The following is a 21,064-nucleotide window of genomic DNA, read 5'->3' on the forward strand; positions in this document are numbered from 1 at the left end:
CATTCCTAGGCCTGAAGGGCTGCCAATACCACTTGAGGGTGTGCATGAAGCTTCGTTGAGAGGTGTACAGAAAGCTCCTCTTGTTCATGAATGGTGCGGGCACAGGAAGTTAAAGTCACATAAGTGTGTAGAGCAAGTGCTGGGACCTACCACTTATGAGGTGTAACTCCAAGGTATTTGAGAGCTCGGTACACACACCTGGCATTCCAGGTTGTTATTAAGGAGTATTTCTCAAGATGGGAGCACAGAATATATATATATATTTTTGAAGGTCTGACATACTCCTTGTAAATATTTAAATATAGGGTAGGTGAGCCCCGGTGTTCGGACTGTTAGCGTGGGGTTGGCAGCACTGCCTAGAAGAAAAATAGCTTCCGCTTGAGTTTCTTGGCTGGTTTGCTCGCAATTGATCTAACTGGTTATATCTGAGGTATCTTTGGATACCAGAGGGAAATTTCCTTTGCCAAGGGCTGCCGGTCCATCGAGGCCCCACTGCATCCTTTGCAGTGGTTATAAGTGGAATTGCTGAAGGCCAGAAACGGCTTTGGGGGGTCCTTTTTCTGGGACAGGACCCTGTTCCCAGCTCGGATGTATCTGGGACAAATGAGACTACGGAGTGTCTAGAAGGAGGTTCGAGATGTCTGCAGAGAGGAGGGAAGGCGATTCCTTTGAAGACTGTTAGTTTGGGGGCACTCTCTTCTTTCTTGGGTGCTCCAAAGAAACTGAACCCTGCTCTCCTCCCCTTCCCCAAGCCCAGGACTGGGGCTCGCCAGGCGGAACGCGCGGCTCCCAGGGACACACGGGGCGCCTTTGTCTGGAGGGTTGCGGTGGAAGAGTAGAGAAGCGTGCGAGAGTGGCCACCGTGGCTGGAGTTTGGACTAGAACTTTCTTCCGCCCTCCCTACGGGTACGGTACTCCCGCTGACCCACAACTCCGGCCCAGAAGCCGGGAGCGCCTAGGTACCGGGGGTCCGGCTCCGCGGCGGGCGGCGCAGGTCCCCACGCACGCCCCTCCTTCCCGGAGCCGCGGGCGGCGAGGGGAGCGGAGAAGACAAGGTAGAGGAGGAGGAGGAGGAGGAGGAGGTGGAGGAGGTGGCGGAGGGGAAGGGGCGGGGGCGGCGGGCTGGGAGGAGCCGCCGCGGGCAGTGGCCGGGGGAGGCGGCGGCGACTGAGGAGGAGGTGGAGGAAGCGGCGGCACTCCCGCCCCGCCGTAGAGCGGCGCTGGGACCCACGCGGCCGTGACCCCGCGGCTCCCCGGAGGCCGAGCGCGGCAGCTGCGGACAAAGGAGCATGTCGGCGCCGAGGAGGGCGCGTCCTCCGGCCACCACGAGACTCCGGGCGCCACCGGGCCCGCGCTGCGCTCCAGTCCGCCGGGGCACCAGGGCGGCCCGCTAGGCCAGCGCTGCGTCGCTCGGCCCGCAGGCCCCGGCCGGCCGCCCGGCCCGCAGCATGGAACGGCCCGGGCGCCCGCGGGGCCGCCCGCCGCCGCCCCTTTTGCTGCTGCCGCTGGCGCTGCTCGCGCTGCTGGGCGGCGGGGCCGTGGCACTGCCCCCAGGCTGCAAGCACGACGGGCGGCTCCGAGGGGCCGGGAGGGCGGCCGGCGCCGCCGAGGGCAAGGTGGTGTGCAGCAGCCTGGAGCTCGCGCAGGTCCTGCCCCCGGACACGCTGCCGAACCGCACGGTCACCCTGTGAGTAGCCCGCGGGGCGCCCCTCTGTCCTGGCGCCCGGTCTCTTCCGTCCCAGCGCTTTCCGTCGTGTTGCTTCTCCTTTCTCGCCACTTGGAAGAGGGTCCCGCCGCCACCCCCGCGCCTTTGTGTGCGTGGAGCCGCTGGCGGGGGTGATGCTGGGGAACGAGCGGGCTCGGCCGGAGGCGTTTCTGTGGCTGGCGAGCGGATGTGTGCCGGCGTCGCTCCGCTAGTTTGCAAAGTAAAAGTTTTAGGGTTCCCCCGCGCGGTCCCGGCGCAGTGCTTGTGAGCTAGCTGCGCGGTGCCACGTGAGGATGCAAGTAAACATGCAAGCCGCGGAGTTAAAGCTCATTCATCCGTGCTTGGGCGCAGGAAAACAGCTGGGCTAGAAGGGCCAGCCCTTCAGTTACTTGCAAGTTAAGTTACTCGAACACTAGTTTTCAGGATACTAAAGCCACACAGGGACTTTGAACGCCACTGTGTGTGATCTCCAAACTTCCAGACTGTTTCCTTTGCTTTTGCCGGCTGAGTTTTATTACATTAAAGAGCACCTTGTAAAATAAGAGTTTTTTTTTTAAGGGCCCAGAAATATATTTGAGATGAAATCGTGCACCTTCGACCCCCGGTTTCTTGGGTATGAGAACTTATCTTTAAAGCCGAGAACTTCACATTTGCAAACTGGGTTTGTTGAGCCTTCCAACTCAAGGGATTTTCGGATTGAGTTTCCACCTGGAAAGAAAAATTTTTGGTCTCGTAACTCACTTTGTGCTACGATTCACTGTCCAGTTTTGCCAATTCTAGCTGAACCCTTGGCCCGGTGACTCTTGATTTTATTTTCTGAACGAGGAATTGGTTTGGGACAGTTTAAAAGTGTTTCTAATGGGTATTTTGTCGAACTGAAATATGAGTCCCTCGGCGCCGTGTGCCTCTGTGTTGTTTTGGTTGGTTTCCTAAAAAAGAATCAAGGCTGCCAGTATAAAAACATGAAGGCAAGAGGAACAGCGTGACCTGTGAAAGAACTTAAAATATGGTTTTTAATTTAGCCCAGAAATATGGTTTTTAATTTAACCCAAATTAACCCTAGCAGGATTTATGGGTAAGTACAGATTTCATTACTAACACGTTTGTTCTTCGTTTCCATTTGTTTGAATTAGGAAAGGTTTAACACAGGAAAACTGTGTGTGTTTCTGTTTATGGAGGCCTGAAAAAGGTAAAAGAGTTTTTGTTTTGTTTGATTCCTTTACCAACACTTGACCACTTGGTAGTGGCAGCAGCTGTATTTATTTCTTAGCCAGATTCTTTGAAGTGGAAATCTTGAGTATGGGCCCGTAATTACAGTCTGGAGTCAAGTGGAGAAAACCTTTGTTTTGGAGATATCCTCTGTTACTCTGAAGAAATTAGTCCTATATTTGGCTTCTGAATCAGTGGCACTTAAGCTGATTCAAGTTTAGGTCGATTTTTCCTGAATTGTCAACAATTGTAAATTGTTGATTTCACAGGGAGAAAAAAGTTGATATTGTAGAAAATAACTTTTCAGCATATGATCAAACAATTTCATTGAATGTTAATGAACTGATTAAAATATGTGCCTTTGAAATGTCATTTTAATTCTTTTTTTTGCACCTGAAAGTCCTTTAAAGTAAAAGTAATACAATTTAGTGAATGGGAAGAATTATAATTGAGGATCAGATAAAGTTGATGTTCTGGGTGAAGTTGGTTTCAAGTGTATCAGAATGGGGGTGGGTGGGTGTGTGTGTGTGTGTGGTGTTCTGGGCCAGTTTCCTCATTTTCCTAGAGAATAAATTAGATGGTCATAGTAGATAAGTGACTTGCCCAATTCCTATGATAAATTTATAGCGAGGGGATCCGTGCCCTGGATTCTTGTCCTGCAGTTCACATGCTTTTTCATCTTCATTCCTTGTCTTCATCTTCCTTAGTTCAACACAGGTTTTTTTTTTTTTTATTAAATCATTTCTAGATCATTGGCAGTGTGTTGAGGTTTGGACTAGGTGTTATTTTCCTAGGACTGTGGTAGATTAATCAGTAGTTTGATGCCTTAAGACAGCAAATTTCTTCTCTCACCATTCTGGAAGCCAAAAATCCAAAAGCAAGGGTTTTAAGCAGGACCATGTTCCTGCCAAGGCTCTGGAGAATCCTTGCCTCTTTTCAGCTTCTGACTTTCCTTGGCTTGTGGCAGCTCAATTCCACTCTGTTTCTGTCTTCCTGTGGTCTTCCCTGTGGTGTCTTTCAAATATTCTCCTTTCTCTTATGAGACACCAGTCTTTGAATCTAGGGGTCCACTGGGAAGTCCACGAGGCTCTTTTCTCAAGATTCATGACTTGGTTTCATCTGCAGAGAAACCCACAAAAACCAACCCTATTTCCCAGCAGCGTTATTTTCAGAGGTACTAGGAGTAAGAACTTGGACCTTTGGTTTTGGGGCACACTCACTTTTCAATTCATACAGAATATAGACAAAAACATTATCTTTCTTCTCTAGGAACTCACAGAGATTTGAGGAGAAAGTTTCATGAAGTCTCAGGACACTATGGTAAACACTCTAATATCAGGGAACACAATTAGCAAAAGGAACCCATAAGAGGGCAACCGAGGTTCCTCTGGGGCATAATGGGTAGGATCGAGGATCTGAGAACCCATAGCCAATTTGAGAAGTATGAGAAAGATACTGTGGAGGAAATGAGGGGATGAGAGGTGGGCATCCCCGGCAGGCCCAGGATAGTGGAGATGCTTGAGGAATTGTGTGTTTGAAGTTTCTGGAATGTCAAGGACACATGTCTAGTGCTTGGAATGGTGGTGGTGGTGGTAGGGGTTCAGGGAGCTCTAGGAACAAGTCAAGGATAGGCAGGCTCTCTAATTCCTTCGGTGTGGCCAAACGTTTTCAGCTGAGTTGTGATGTGGCTGCCGAGTGGAAAGTTGGGGGTTGAAAGGATGGCAAGGATTGAAGTTTTCTTTCTCTTTAATAATTAAAAATAAGATTATTTCTTCTTAGTGGATTTCTTTCTCAGATCCTTCTGCTGCTGCTAAGTCGCTTCAGTAGTGTGTGACTCTATGAGACCTCATAGACCAGGCTCCCTGGTCCCTGGGATTCTCCAGGCAAGCATACTGGAGTGGGTTGCCATTTCCTTCTCCAATGCATGCATGCATGCTAAGTTGCTTCAGTTGTGTCTGACTCTGTGTGACCCCATGGACAGCAGCCCACCAGGCTCTGTCCATAGGTTTCTCTAGGCAAGAATACAGGAGTGGGTTGCCATTTCCTTCTCCATTAGATTCTTCTACGATCTTAGTGAACAACACTTATTTTCATAGCCATGTTTCTAGAGAGGTTTGGCAGAAATCCTCAGCTTGACCACACTTGTTCCTTGTATCTTATATAGCCTTCTGCATTAAAGGATTACGTTCCATTTATTATTTTACGCACAAACTGAATACAAATTTAACTGCATTAATGCTTTTGTTGGAAATCTATTTCTATGTTTCATGTGAAATGCTCAATATTAAGTTTTAAAAATTCTGACGACATCAGTGGTAGAAAGTTTCACAGATTTAGTCGTGGTCTTCCAATAGTGTTTTCCTGGTGATGCTACATGGTGATTGTAGATAAAAGGTTTCTTTTAAAAAATTTTATGATTTGTTAAGTAATTTTGGGACAAAATCCAGATGTTTTTCAGACTGTTTAACAGACTAAAATAATGCTCGGGTTTGGTTTTTACTTTTATAAAATGTTAAGTTCTTTTGCTATCAGAGGACTGATAATTGGACATCCCCAGTGTATGCAGCTCAGTGCCAGGTACACAAAAAGAAGTGCTGGTGTTTGGAAACTTCAGTCTGGTTGGAGAGGGAAGATTTGCACCGAAGCAAAGCAGACATCTAGGGAATAATCTCAGAATGTCTGTAATTAAGTAATAAATTCTGTACTGCTGATTGTTTAAATGCTTTAGGAAGCCTGTTAAGAGGAGAGAGCTGTGAGGCTGTGGAGGCCTGGGAGGGTATTAAAATTTTCCTGGAGAGGTTGAGACTTGAGCACGGCCTGAGGGAAGGGAAAGGTTTGGGTTTTGAGCTAGGGGAGAGAGGGCGCTCTGCAGTTGAAATGAGGCGTGGTGATGAACTGGCCCTGCTGAAAAGCAGGGAAGGTTTCAGAACCATTGGTCTGTCTGTGGTGTTTCAAGCACCAGGCTGGTCCAGGTCAGTTAGGAGAGTGTGTCCAGGTGGGAAGGAGGAGGGGCCCAGGCTGAAGTCCCCTGGAGCAGTAGAGGGGCCTGAGAAGGAAGGTGCAGCTGGTGAGGTTGAGGGGCAGCAACTGGGGAGTATTTGGTCAAAGAAGCCAAGGGGAGTTCAGGTTTGAAGACAGGATGGGGGCGCCCCAGTGGAGAGATGCTGCGAGGTCGGGAACAGTAAGAACAAGCTAGACTTGACAGCTTTGGTGCCCTCCGTGGGCCAGAGGCTGCAGGAGGCAGATTGTGGTAGATTAAAGGGAGAACTGTGAGGATGGTGGTGTTACCTTGATGAGGAAGAAGTTTGGTGTGAGGAAAGAGAATCTTTGCATCCTGCTGAGTATGGTTGGCAATAGTTGGGGAGAGGGAGAAATGGATGATGGAAGGTGAGATATGATGGGAGCTGGAGCCCAGGTGGGGTGTGAGGCTTTTAGATGGAGGGGGGTTGTTCCATCCCCAAGTGGTGACTGGAGGGAGCTTGGGCAAAATGGTGGGTGGGAGACCACCGAGGAGGGCATGTGGGATGAAGAGGGCTTTGCTGTCCCCTGGCATTTATTTTTTCAAAGACCTAGAGGCAGGGTGAGGGAAGAGGGTGAGGAGATGGCGTGAAGAGGAAGTGAATGAAGAGTGAAGTGGCCCTTTTGGAAAGGACCTGGGGATTGTAGAAGTGTCACCCAGGTGGAGTGGTGTCCGTTTTTGCCTTGTGATCCAATTCAGAGGGAGATGGTCGGCATGTTTTTTTTTTTCTTCTCTTCAGCTGCTTTCAGCTTAGAGATGAGAACAGTGGATATTAGCCAGGCTGCTTCGCCAGGTGAGGACAACAGAGGAGGAGAAGGAGCAGGGAGATTTTAATGAACATCACGGACAGCTGCTGTGGTCTGAATTCATGTGGATCCAGGTTTTTATCTTTGAATGAAAGGTCTTCTCTGTAGCCATATTTTCTCATTCTCAGCACAGCCTTTTTTCCCCGTGCACATCTATTGAGACACTGTTAATATTGTACGCACAACTCTGAGTGCTAGGGATGGCTCTGAGTGCTAGGGATGGCTAGAATAAGCCATAATTCTTTCATCCAAGGATCAATGCTGCTGCTGCTGCTAAGTCGCTTCAGTCCTGTCTGACTCTTTGCGACCCCATAGACGGCAGCCCACCAGGCTCCCTCGTCCCTGGGATTCTCCAGGCAAGAACACTGGAGTGGGTTGCCATTTCCTTCTCCAATGGTGAAAAGTGAAAGTGAAGTCGCTCAGTCATGTCTGACTGTGGGGAGCGAGCTCCGCCCCTGGCAAAGGTCATGAGGAAGGAGGCTTGACATATGCAAAGGCGGGATCAAGCCTCAGGAGTCTCCCTGGAAATTCTCGAGCAATCTACCCCCAAAACCAGAGTCTGCCTACTTTCTGCTTTGTGCTGTCACCTACACCTCTGACTTTACGGGGGGCTGTCCCCCACTACCTCTCTCTGAAAAAAGAGTTAGCTTACAGCTCCCGTTAATAATTCTTGGGTGTGACAGTGTTTCAACCTACAAACTCCTTTGGAAGTCCTCTAGCCTGCCTGAATAGGTTTTTTCCGGCCACATGTGATTGTTCAGAGCCTCCCAACTGTGAGAGGCAGGAGATGTTCTAAACTGTCTAAACACAGATTCCTTTGAGTAGTTAAAAGATTGATTAGAAATTGTATTGGTGAAGGGTTTTTCACTTGTTGGGCCAATGTTTGCTGCTAAGTCTCCATATCCCTTACCTACTGTGTCCTTGGCGGTGTATTGATTGATATAATGGGTGTATAGAAATGTAAGCAGTTGCCTCAATGTTTGTAATCTTGGACCCTTGAGTTAATTCTTTTCTTGATTGAGCCCACCTCACCTTTGCCCTATAGGAATGCAACTTTCTCCAATGCTTTTTGGAGGCTGGCGCCTGACTTTAGAATAATCACCTTTAGAGAAAAATAAGTTTCTTAAAATGTTAACAGGCTTCCTGGCCAGAAGATGATGTAAATCACCTAAACTTTTGCATATGATAAGTTTGAAAGCCTGACTTCGATAAGGATCAGGAACTGCTGTCTTTGCATGCCTCTACCCCTTCCCCCATTATCCTCTATGCACAACTTAAGGTATAAAACTGCTTTGGAAAATAAAGTATCTCCTTTTGTTCACCGGAATTTGGTGTCCCCATGTCGTTCTTTCTTTCACCTTCTGGCTGAATTTTTCCTCTGAGGCAGGGAAGCTTGTCAAGCCTACTAATTTTGCCTGGGCTTCTAAGATCCGACCGGGGAGGCCTTAGTGTCTCCTCTCCTTCGGGAGAACGGGAGGACGCCTGCGGCCTTCGTAGGTGACATTAATTCCCTGCTTTGGAATTTTATTCAGTCTCTTTTCTTCACTGAATTTTCCTACTGAGCTATCCTTATTTCAACCGCTTTTCTCCACTAAATTTCCTCACTGAGCTATCCTCATTCTATTACTCTTTATATCCTTAATTAACATTTAATTAAGCAATTGTCTCCTGATCTTCGCCTACGCCGTCTCTCCTTCGAATACCCTGGATCAGCCGGGGCTGGTCCCCGGCATCCGACTTTTAGCGACCCCATGGACTGCAGCCTACCAGGCTCCTCCGTCCATGGGATTTTCCAGGCAAGAGTACTGGAGTGGGGTGCCATTGCCTTCTCTGCGAGGATCAATAATATACCCCAATTCTCTGCTTCACCACAGCATGCGTCTCATTGTCCCCTGAGCAGATTTTTATGTATTTGCTTCCTGTATGCCTCGGCTAAGTTTGCCACTCTTGCCTGACGCCCCTTTCCTGGTAAAAATCTGGGTTCTCATTAATCTAGCCCAATTGCAGTGGCCTCTTTTGTACCTCTTCCAATGCTCTGATCCTTGTCTTCTCTAAACTTGGGAAGTGCTTCTTATCTGTGCTCTTACGTCACTTTATGGGATACTTGATACGTTCCTAAAGCATGTCCTGTCAAAGGAAGGGCTCTGAGACCTCAGTGGGTGGGAATGTAATCACTCTTTATTGATAAGAGTAATGCCAGCAATGATAGGACTGTATGGTGGGAGGTCAGGACAAGCGGAGAGATGTGAATTCAAAATTTTACTCTTTTATGGCCAGTGAAAACATTTCATTAGTTTAGGTCAGCATTTCATGGCTGTTGGGTCCCCGATTCAAGAACAGATATAAATATGGGCATTTACATTTGACCTACATGATCTTATGTGTGTGATAAGCACACATTGCCTTGCCAACATCCATTGGATCATAGAAAAAGCAAGAGAGTTCCAGAAAAGCATCTACTTCTGCTTTATTGAGTACACCAAAGCCTTTGTGGATCACAACAAACTGTGGAAAATTCTTAAAAGAGATGGGAATACCAGACCACCTTACCTGCCTCCTGAGAAATCTGTATGCAGGTGAAAAAGCAACAGTTAGAACCAGACATCGAACAACGAACTGGTTCCATATTGGAAAAGGAGTATGTCAAGTATATTGTCACCCTGCTTCTTTAACTTCTATGCAGAGTACATCATGGGAAATGCTGGGCTGAATGAAGCACAAGCTGGAATCAAGGTTGCTAGAGAAATATTAATAACCTCAGATATGCAGATAACACCACCCTTATGGAAGAAAACGAAGAAGAGCTAAAGAGCCTCTTGATAAAAGTGAAAGAGAAGAATGAAAAATCTGGCTTAAAACTCAACATTCAAAAAACGAAGATCATGGCTTTCGGTCCCATCACTTCATGGCAAGGAAATGGGGAAACATTGGAAACAGTGAGAGACTTTATTTTTCTGGGCTCCAAAATCACCACAGATGGTGACTGCAGCCATGAAATTAAAACACGTTTGCTCCTTGGAAGAAAATTATGACCGACCTAGACAGCATATTCAAAAGCAGAGACATTACTTTGCAGACAAATGTCCATATAGTCAAAGCTATGATTTTTCCAGTAGTCATGTATGCATGTGAGAGTTGGACTATAAAGAAAGCTGAGCACTGAAGAATTGATGCTGTTGAACTGTGGTGTTGGAGAAGACTCTTGAGAGTCCCTTGGACTGCAAGGAGATCAAACCATTCAATCTTAAAGGAAATCAGTCCTGAATATTCATTGGAAGGACTGATGCGAAAGCTCCAGTACTTCAGCCACCTGATGCGAAGAACTGACTCATTTGAAAAGACCCTGATGCTGGGAAAGATTGAAGGAGGAAGAGAAGGGGACAACAGAGGATGAGATGGTTGGATGGCATCACCACATCGATGGACATGTGTTTGAGTCAATGGACATGAGTTTGAGCAAGGTCTGGGAGTTGGTGATGGACAGGGAAGCCTGATGTGCTGCCGTCCATGGGGTCACAAAGAGTCAGACACCAACTGCGTGACTAACTGAACTGAAACACTCACGTAAAACAGTGTTTCGGCAGGTTGATCAGAAATACTGAAGAGTTTTGGGCAGACTTAGGCATTTGGTCTATGAATGCAAGTCTTGGTGGTGGTGGTTTAGTTGCTGAGTTGTGTCCGACTTGTGACCCCATGGACGGTAGCCTACCAGGCTCCTCTGTCCATGGGGTTCGCCAGGTAAGAATACTGGAGTGGATTGCCATTTCCTTCTCCAGGGGATCTTCCCAACCCAGGGATCAAACCCTGGCATCCTGCATTTTAGGCAGATTCTTTTCCAACTGAGCTACAAGGGAAGTGTTTTTTCCAATCTGGTGAGGTTTTGCATGACCCAGCCCCTTAATCTTGTTGCTTCTTACCTGCTTTGGAGTCCTCCAGCATCAGGAGTATTTGATGAGAAGATGGTGGGTTTGGCAATAAATCAGAAATAAAATACTAGAAAGAGACATAGGAACTTTCCAAACCTATAAAGGTGTTTTTTTTTTTTTTTTAAATAGGCAAAAACAACAAAGTAAAAACTCCTGAAAGTACTCAGAAAACAACACAGGGTGAAGTTCCTTAGAGTTGCATTTAGGACTTTTGTTTTCTTCCTGTTTAGTTGCGTCTCTGAAAATAGTTGCTTTCTGTATTGGCTCTCCTCCTGTGGAGGAATTTTTTTTTTTTTTAAATTATAGCAGATCTATTTAGCTGTGTCGAGTCTTAATTGTGGCACACAGGATATTCATTGCATCAGGCAGAACTTCTGTTACAGAACACTGGCTTCAGTAGTTAAAGGCTCATTTGCTCTGCTGCCTGAGGGATCTTAGTTCCCCTGCCAGGGATCAAACCTGAGTCCCCTGCATTGCAGGGAGGATTCTTAACCACTGGGCCACCATGGAAGTCCCTCGCATGAAAGTCCCAGAGAACATAACAAATTCATTGTTCTCAACATTTTTGTCAAAAACAGACAAAAAAATAGAGTACAGAATTCTTAAAATTTTAGTAACTTATTAAATCAGTTTTTTTTTTGCCAAAATTAGGAAGCTGTAGATGCAGACTTGCTCAATGAGTTTTTAATAGTTGCCTAACTAAATTTATTTTAATAAAATTTTTAATGCTTCATGGATGGTTTAGCTTGTTTTTATGTTCATGTGCAGATAATTTTAGTCCAAAGAGGGAGTTTTAAATTAAGCAGTTTCTCCCAAGCTTTTTTAAATTTAATTTTGCATGTGTGGTGAGGGAAACTCCTGCGTGTTGGATGGGACAGAACAGAGGTGTAGCTGTTGCCCCACAGAAGAGACAGGTCTCTCCTGACCACCACTTGTAGTGCCATGCTGAGCACCTTGCACGCATTTCTCTCAGGTAACCTTTTCTTGTCCTCAGAGCCTGAAGGGAGTAAACGGAAGGGGTTGGTGTAAGAATCATCTAGGACTTCCCCCATCCCCCTGTGCCCACCCAGCTTCCCCCCAGCACCCTTTGTCTGCAGGTTGCAAGCCCAGGTTTAAATCTGCTTTCCCACAACAGCAGGGGCCTTCCAAAGACCAGACTTTTGGTAATCACTCTTCTCTAGTGGCTGTCTTCGTAATTCCTATCCTAGTTTTTAAAACTGCTTGCTTTTGTGTTCGCTCGGCAAATAGTTATTTCCTGCCTACTCGGCCTGTTGTCGATGTAATTTAGGTGTGCTTGTGTGATTGTTTTTGGCCATTAGACCAGTTTTATCGTAGGCTCGTGTGCTTGTATTCCTTTCTGGAACTCCACCTCTTGCCTTCCAGAAACACAACATCTCCCTGGTCTGCCGCCTTGTGACACAGTTTAACCCGCATCCTCTTCCTTCGCCACACTCTGCTGTGAGAGCTGGAGATAACGGGGTTGGGGGTGGGAGGGGGAACTGGTGGACTTTCAAAAATTATTATAGGCGTTGAGGTTTCTAAAGAGATATCCACAAGACTGGTTTAGGAACAACATAACCAGTGGGACTGATAGACCATGTGGGCAGTGGCCGCCTTTGCTTCCCCTCACATCTGTCTGCTGGGCACAGAATCTTTCACTTCATATGTCTCTGATCTCCGTAGCACATAATCACCTCCAGTACTCAGAGCAGTTCTTTCTGAGGATTTTCATGTTGTGACACACACACAGTGCTAAGGTTTGTGTGGAGGGTGCGCAGGTGGGAACCCCACTGAGCCAGACCCTGCATCCCAGCCCAGCTTGGGGAGGGGTTTGGGGGAGCAGTTATTTCCACCTTCCTGTAACCTGGTTGCTGAGTTTCCTGTTGAGACTTTTCACCTTGCTTTGAATCACCTAGGAACATTAAAAGCTCAGATGCCTGGGCCACAGGTCTCATGATCTGATTTGACTGTTCCAGGATGGGGCCTGGAAGTTGGTATTTTTCACAGCTCTGCAGGTGATTGTCTTGTCACCTGGGCTAAGAATCTGTTTTCTAGGTGTTGTCTTCACCACTTGTCATCTGCTACGACAAAAGAAGGTAGAAGAAAGAGGAGTGGAGCAGAATGAGGACAACTGCCTCAAGGGAAGGGGGCTGTTCCAAGTGGAGCAAGGATGAATGGAAATCAGGAGATGTTTTTATGACACAGAACTGAGAGCTTTAGGTTGGGGCCTTATTCATAAGAGAGGAGAAAAGTGACTATATGTAAAGTGGGGAATGATATGCCGAACTAGGATTTAATATCAAGTCATGAGGTTAACGGCTTCCCAGAGGGCTCAGCAGTAAAGAATCCGCCTGCAATGCAGAAGATGCAGGTTCGATCCCTGGATTGGGAAGATCCCCTGGAGAAGGAAATGGCAACCCACTCCAGTATTCTTGCCTGGAAAATCCCATGGACAGAGGAGCCTGGCGGGTGACAGTCTGTGGGGTTGCTAAGAGTCGGACACGACTGAGCGACTAAACAACAGCAGCAACAGCATGGGCTAAGGACAGTAAGGTTGTGGAGGTGTGTTGTGGCACTGAAAGGATGAACTGAGAGAGTCTAAGGGCAGCAAACCAGCATTTGGGGGCCTGATACTCAGATGGAGCAGACAATGAAACACATAATAGCCCCTTCCTTGATCTGCCTTAAATCCTTTATTGTATATTAAATTTAAAATAGAGATTTATTTCTGATAATAATCCATTATTAATATAAAATAGTAAGAAAGCGTAGAGAATCCATGAGAGGCCCAATTCCCCAAGTATCTACCTACTGAGAATTTTTTGTTTGGTCTTGTCTAAGTTATTAAAAAAAAAGCGCTTATTTTAATTTACATCCTCATTATAAGTGAAGTTTCATATATTTTTGACACATCTGCAAAAGGGTCATTTGTATTTGGCTACCTTCTCTGTACATTTTTAGTTTCCAGCAGTTTTTTTTAGCCCCCAGTTGACACTTAGATTTTTTGAGTGACCACTCATCATCTGAAAATGTAGTACTTTCATTATTTCTTGCTGCTTTGGCTGGTACTGAGGAGGCAGGATTGTGGACACCTTTGTCCTGTTCTTGACTTGATAATGGACAGGCATGTTGGGCAGATGAGGACAAGAGATATTTCCTGGCAGGGCACATGATTTTGTTGAGAGGCTAAATCCACTCATATAGCAGGCATTTGCTAGTTGCTTTTAGCTCTTTATCAATTCACATGACTGACATTCTTGGTTCTTAGGTTAAATAAAAGATATCTTTTGCCCTTCTTTTCCTTCCCATATTTTGCCTTGTGATGTTTAAATTATGTAATGGTTGAATTGTACATATTTGAAATCTTTTCTTCCTGAATAATCAGTATGGAGGGGAAGGGCATGCCTGTGGAATGCAGTTTTATACAAAGAAGGCTCAATTGACAGTCATCCTCACTCTCTAGTTCTTAGGCTATTTTTATTAAATTGTTTTGGATGACAGTGGCATGAGCATGAAGAAAATCTTCTGGCAGGATTGCTAGCTCTACAAGCAAAAACGGTGCTTCCACCTAGTCAAGAATTGTACAGTAATCCTCCTTTGTACCTAGCTTCAGTTACTCGTGGTGAACCATGGGCCACAAATATTAGATGGAAAATTCCAGAAATAACTCATGAGTTTTAAAGTGTGCACCGTTCTGAGTAGTATGATGAAGTCTCGCTCTCTCCTGCCTGGGATGGGAATCATCCTTTTGTCCAGCGTATGCGCCTGTTAGACACTTGGTGGCCGTCTGGGTCATGTGTCATCAGATCGATTGTCCTGGAAGCTCAGTGCCTTCTGTTCCAGCCACCCTTGTTTTACTTCGTAATGACCCCTCAAGTATAGGAGTATTGATGCTGGCAATGCAAAGGTGCCAAAGAGAAATCTGTAAAATGCTTTCTAAGTGAAAAGGTGAAAGATTTAACACGGAAAGAAAAATAATCATATATACTGAGGTTGTGAAGATCTAGAGTAAGAACAAATCTTTAGCCATGAAATAGTGAAGAAAAAAGAATCCGTGCTCATTTTGCTGTTGCACCGTAGACTGCAAAAATTATGGCCACAGTGTGTGATAAGTGCTTAGTTAGATGGAAAAGACCTTTTTCATTTGTGCAGTGAGATATTTTGAGAGGGAGACCACCTGCATAGAACTCTGATTACAATATGTTGTCATAATTCTCTTAGTTTATTGATGATAATCTCTTATGTGCCTTCTTTAAAAACTAAACTTTATCGGAGAATGTATATAAAGCAAAAAGTAGTACATAAAAGACACTGAAGTTGGAGGCGTCCGCTGGGGGCCTTGAAGCGTATCCCCTGTGGATAGGAGGGACTCCTGTACTTGCAGGCCAAGATGTTTCCCCAGAATAGGAACAAGCACATCCGCCACCCAGGCTGGGGAGAAATAAAGACCCCTGTGGGTAATCTAAGCTCCCCAAGCTGCACCCCTACTCCTCTCCCCTGCATCCTCCCAGTATGGGACATAATATACAGTAGGTGATTGTGAGTTAAATTCACTCCCTATATGAAGACATTTCTGAATTAGAGAAAATAGTTCCGTCTCTGTGATCTTGCCTCCCCTAGATAATGGAGCTTGGAGACTTTTTTGTCCCCTCCTGCCACTCTGGCACCTAGAAGAGTGGTCGGCTTTTCATTGGCATTTCTGTGATCGCCTCCTATCGTGAGCTGGATAGAAAGCAGGTTGTAAATTGTGTTAGGGATGACACTTCTGCCTAAACCCTCCTGAGATTTAATTGAAGGAAACTTAAAGTGGGCTTTGGAGATGCAGCTGTAACACAGACTCTGTAATGCAGTTGTTAAACTTCTCTTTCTTCAAGACTGCTTGAATCTAAGTCTAATTAAATTGATTCATTTCCCATCAAGATAAGACTTAAAAGCATTCTTTGTTTTATTGTGCAATTCTTCCCAACTCTTTTCTCATGAAAAGGCAAAGAGTAATTGACTAGGGGTGTATTCATCTCCAGTACCATGTTTAAGGCAGATGGGCTTTCTATTAGATTAAAAATTTTTTTTAACCTTCGTTTTGTTTGTTTGAAACAAGACCAAGTGTAAACTCTCCCTTGCTGGTGAAGATTTGATTAGATTTCTCAACTCTAAAGATGGTAACAATAACCCTGTATGTGAGACAGCAAAAGAGACACTGATGTATAGAACAGTCTTTTGGACTCTGTGGGAGAGGGAGAGGGTCGGATGATTTGGGAGAATGGCATTTAAACATGTATAATATCATATATGAAACGAGTTGCCAGTCCAGGTTCGATGCACGATACTGGATGCTTGGGGTTGGTGCACTGGGATGACCCACAGCGATGGTATGGGGAGGGAGGAGGGAGGAGGGTTCAGGATGGGGAACACATGTATACCTGTGGCGGATTCATATTGATATATGGCAAAACCAATACAATATTGTAAAGTTAAAAAAAAAGATTTCTAAACTCTTTCCAATACCATGGAATTTGCAGTCCACCTTGGCAATCAGTGCTAGGCTGGCTCCTCCATTCCTTGTACCCGCATCCAGCCTCATCCTTTGCTTGCATTACTGCAGCTGTCATAATCTTTGGAATTATTTATTTACAATCCTTTCTGTCTTACCAGACTCTGAACTTTTAAAAAAATTGATGTATGTATAGTTGGTTTAGTTTCAAAATGTCCAACATAGTGATTCAGTATTTTTGTAACTTTAAATGGACTATGCCTGTGTATATACTAGTTTCAAAATGTCCAACATAGTGATTCAGTATTTTTGTAACTTTAAATGGACTATGCCTGTGTATATACTAAGTCACTTCAGTCATGTCTGACTCTTTGCAAACTTACGGATTGTAGCCCTCCAGTTTCCTCTGTCTATAGGTTTCTCCAGGCAAGAATACTGGTGTGACTAGCCATGCACTCCTCCATGGGATCTTCCCAACCCAAGGATCAAACTCGTATCTCTTACATCTCCTTCACGGGTTCTTTACCACTAGCATCACCTGAGAAGCCCTTAAATGGAGTATAATCTATAACAAAATAATGGCCATATTTCTCTGTGCTGTACAATATATCCTGTGGCTTAATTTACTTTATACATAGTAGGTTGTATCTCTTAATTTCCTACCCCTATTGTGCCCCTCTCCCCATTCCTTCTCCCCATTGGTGATCACTGGTTTGTTCTCTGTATCTTAAAGTCTGTTTTTTGTTTTGTTACATCCATCCCTTTGTAAATCAAACCAGTCAATCCTAATGGAAATCAACCCTGACTATCCATTGGAAAGACTCATGCTTAAGCTCCTATACTTTGGGCACCTGATGCGAAGAGCCAACTCATTGGAAAAGACCCTGATTCTTGGAAAGATTGAGGGCAGGAAGAGAAGGGGACGACAGAGGAAGAGATGGTTGGATGGCATCACCGAGCCAATGGACATGAGTTTGAGCAAACTCCAGGAGATGGTGAAGGACAGGGAAGCCTGGCGTGCTGCAGTCCATGGGGTCTCATAGAGTGAGACTTGACTTAGTGACTGAGCAACAATGAGTGATAACATAGAGTGTTTGTCTTTCTGTGTCTGACTTATTTGTCTTAGCATGATAATCCCTAAGTCCGTCAACTTTGTTGAGTTTCCTTCTATTTTGTGGCCTAGTAATGTTCTTGTATATATGTACCACATCTTCTTTATCTGGTCAACTGTCGTTGAACACGTAGGTTGCCTCTCTATCTTGGCAATTGTAAATAATGCCGCTACGAACGTTGGGTGCATGTATTTTTTAAAATTAGCATCTTTGTTTTCTTCAGATGTATACCCAGCTGTGACATTTCTGGATCATGTGGTTCTGTTTTTTATTTTTGAGGAACCTCCATAGTGTGTTCATAGTGGCTGCACCAGATTGTAAACTCTTGATGGTGATATTTACCTCTGTATCCTCAGTGTCTATCACATAAACACTTAGTAAGTCTTTGTATAAATAAGGCCCATGTTCCCCATTGTTTTTCTTTTTTTCCTAAAGTAGAACTAGAAGAAGAATCTTGCATTATTTTTAACACAGGATGATGACTCCATCACTGATAAGCTTGAGAGTCTTCAAAGCGGAATACCCAACCTACAAGGTCGAGGCTTAAACTCCCACTCTGTATTTGATAATGAAAAGCCTTTCTCTCTTACCCATATTACTTTGGTTTTTTTTTTCCTCCCCTTTTCTTGATCTGCTTCCCTTCTACTTTTGGAGAGACTGTCACTTACCTTTTCTGTTTTAAGCTTCTCTCCTTGTTTGTGATGTTTCTCCTTGGCATACATAGCCTCTGTTAAAACAAAAACAACAAAAATCTCGCCTCCCTCATACCACCCTTACCGCAGCACTATGTAGGTACTCTTCTTATTTCACAGTTAAGCTTCTTAAAAAGCAACATGAATTCACCCTGGCATTTCCTTACCTTATTTCGGTTTCAGTCCATTGTCTCGTTTCTGCACTGTGCCTTGCCTGAAAGCAGCTAAACTCAGAGCTCTTTTCATTCCTCCATCATGTGTAGTCTTCTCCTGGTCACCACCTCTGTTACCATGCTCATTTAATGATTAAACTTCAGCAGTTTGACATGGTTTGGGCTCAGCAGCTCCTATGAGGAAGTGGCTAGCTTGGCTGTATGGTTTCCTGCCAAGATGACCACAGGCGGCAGTACCTCCTTAGGGGATGGTGTTTTTTTTGAAGGCAAAGCCCTACGGAATGCGTATTGTCCACCCTGAACCACCATAAACAGAGATTGTCTACTTGAGATTATTGCCTACTTAGAGAAACCTAGTTAACTGTCTGCCTTGGCTTGATTTTTTTCAGGGATCCTTACTAGGGGCGGGAAGGGAACTGTCTTGGAGTTCTTCCCCCAGGGATAAAGTTGAAAAACTTGTCCATCAGCTTAACTAGAACAGCTTAGCAACCACAGACTGGGGCCATGATGTAAGGACTTTGTCAGACTTTCCCTTTTTAAGCTTTGTTAGTGTTTCCATTGTTTTTCCTTTTAGTGTTTTATAGAACTTTAAAAATTGCAGATGTTTTGTTTTCACCACATGGAGCACAGATGAGGGGGGATTTTGGAGACCTCCTACACTAAGTCTTAACTTTCACTAAGTCTTACACCATCTTAGAGTAGATGGTGACAGCTTATAAATGGAAAGAAGCTGTTTATTTTTCTGTTGGGAGGCTGATAGTAAAGCCAATGTGAAGAACCTTCTTGTTTTAGGAAAAATAGGATTTCAGAAAACCTCTTAGCTTTCTGTTAAACCTGCTGTTTCTACTTCTGATGTAACTGTAAAGAATCCATGATTGAGTTAGCTAATGTAGGTGGTTAAAAACTTTTGTTTTAATGCTGGTTCAACTTTCTCCCAAAACCAGCTTGATAATTGCCTTAAACTACCATGAATAGCACAACTAAGGTGTAGAACTCTGTAGAACTCCTTGGCCTCCAGAACTTTACATAGTTGACCCTTGAACAACAAAAATTTGAACTTCATGGTTACATTTATGAGTGGAAGTTTTTCAGTAAGTACTATAGTACAACATAGCATTCAACATTCAAAAAACTAAAATCATGCTATCTGGTCCCATCACTTCATGGCAGATAGATGGGGAAAAAGTGGAAGCAGTGACATTTTATTTTTCTGGGCTCCAAAACCACTGTGGACAGTGACTACAGCCATGAAATTAAAAGACGCTTGCTCCTTGGGAGAAAAGCTATGACAAACCTAGACAGCGTATTAGAAAGCAGAGACATCACTTTGCCAATGAAGTTTCATCTAGTCAAAGGTATGGTTTTTCCAATAGTCATGCATGGATGTGAGAATTGGACCATAAAGAAGGCTGAGCTCCAAAGAATTGATGCTTTCGAATTGTAGTGCTGGAGAAGACTCTTGGGAGTCCCTTGGACAGGAAGGAAATTGAACTGATCAATCCTAAAGGAAATCAACCTTGAATATTCATTGGAAGGACTGATGCTGAAGCTCCAATACTTTGACCACCTGATGCACAGAGCCAGCTCATTGGAAAAGACCCTGGTGCTTGGAAAGATTGAGGGCATGAGAATGGGTGACAGAGGATGAGATGGTTGGATGGCATCACTGACCCAATGGACATGAGTTTTAGCAAACCCCAGGAAATACTGAAGAACAGGGAAGCCTGGTGTGCTGCGGTCCATGGGTTGCAGAGCGTTGGATACAACTGAGTGACTGAACAACAACAATAGAACGACATGATCTGAGGTGGGTTGAATTCATAGATGTGGGGGAACCATGTATACTGAGAGCTGACTCTAAGTTGGATTTTCCACTGAGTGGAGGGTAGGTGCCCTAACCGCCATGTTTTTCAAGGCTCAGTTGGGTATAAGTGCCCTTAACTGATTTTGAGTTCAGTTCAGTTGAGTTGCTCAGTCGTGTCCAACTCTTTGAGACCCCATGGACTGCAGCACTCCATGATTTCTTTAGAGCTGGCTGACTGATGGGGAAATAGAATAACTGAGACTTTAAATACTTACCGTGTCCTAGTAACTCAGGTTCTAATTGCGATATTTATCATGTGCTGGGTACAGTGCCACATGCTCCACGTACACATCTTAGTTGTTAAAATAACTTCCTAAGCTTGGCATTGTCCCCATTTTTCAGTTGTGCCATCTGAGCGTGGACAGGTAAATTGATCCTCTCAGGTTACATGCTGTGTACGCTCTGGCCCTGGAATGTGGCCTTTAAGCTTGTAATTCTCACTATTGTTCTGTTCATAAAAGTCACTGAGAAGCTAAATGCTCATGATGGCAGTAGGGGTTGAGGGTAAGCCTTTGCAGAACAAAAGAGATGGGGAACTTCTTTACCTGAACCATTTCTTTAGAGTTGGCTGACATGGGAAAATGGAATAATTGAGACTTCTCCTTCAGTACTTACTGTGTCCTAGTAAATCAAGGGCAAACGTAGTGTCTTGTTTTGCTATCAGCAAGTGGTTATGGGAACGATCAGAGCGTCATACTTAGTCCTCTTACCTGTGTTCCTGAGATCAAATATTTTATCCTAGAGTGATATCTTCGAGTCATAAATGACCTACCTCAGGCGTTACTGCTCTGTTAAGATGAAAGCAATAATGACATCATAGGGGGTAGTTGCATGTTTGATAGGTCTCCATGGGACATGAATCCATCACACACAGTCTTCTCAGGGAGCACTCACATCTACCTGTCAGAGTTGTGCCTGAGTAAGCAGGGAGCTGGCGTGCCTATTCCATGTTTGACAAAAATGCCCAGAAAGCAGGATACAGAGGAATTAGCAACAAGACTCAAAGTGTTCAGGAGCACTGAGTAGAATGTGACCCTTTACACATCATAATTTTTCTGGCTATCGCT

The 21,064-nt window shown here is 44.8% G+C and overlaps 1 protein-coding gene across 8 annotated transcripts in view; it reads left to right on the forward strand.

Annotated features, from left to right (window-relative positions):
- The first annotated feature begins 459 nt into the window (after positions 1-459).
- ADGRA3 (adhesion G protein-coupled receptor A3) overlaps positions 460-21,064 on the forward strand; it is a 135,060-nt gene continuing 114,455 nt past the window's right edge. For 3 of the 8 annotated variants that reach the window (XM_086406278.1, XM_086406279.1, XM_086406283.1), the window contains exon 1: positions 1,155-1,687. In XM_086406278.1, the coding sequence (XP_086262404.1) occupies positions 1,449-1,687 (239 nt within the window). In that variant the 5' untranslated portion in view covers positions 1,155-1,448. Of the gene's footprint in view, positions 1,056-1,154; positions 2,781-6,751; positions 6,814-21,064 lie in introns of those variants that run through there. The other 5 variants (XM_086406284.1, XM_086406287.1, XM_086406285.1 and 2 more) reach the window with 4 other exon arrangements.

The sequence above is a fragment of the Bos grunniens genome, chromosome 6 (assembly GCF_055505025.1).
Source record: "Bos grunniens cultivar Pamir isolate PY7600 chromosome 6, Bosgru_T2T1.0, whole genome shotgun sequence".
In the NCBI taxonomy this organism is placed as follows: domain Eukaryota; kingdom Metazoa; phylum Chordata; class Mammalia; order Artiodactyla; family Bovidae; genus Bos; species Bos grunniens.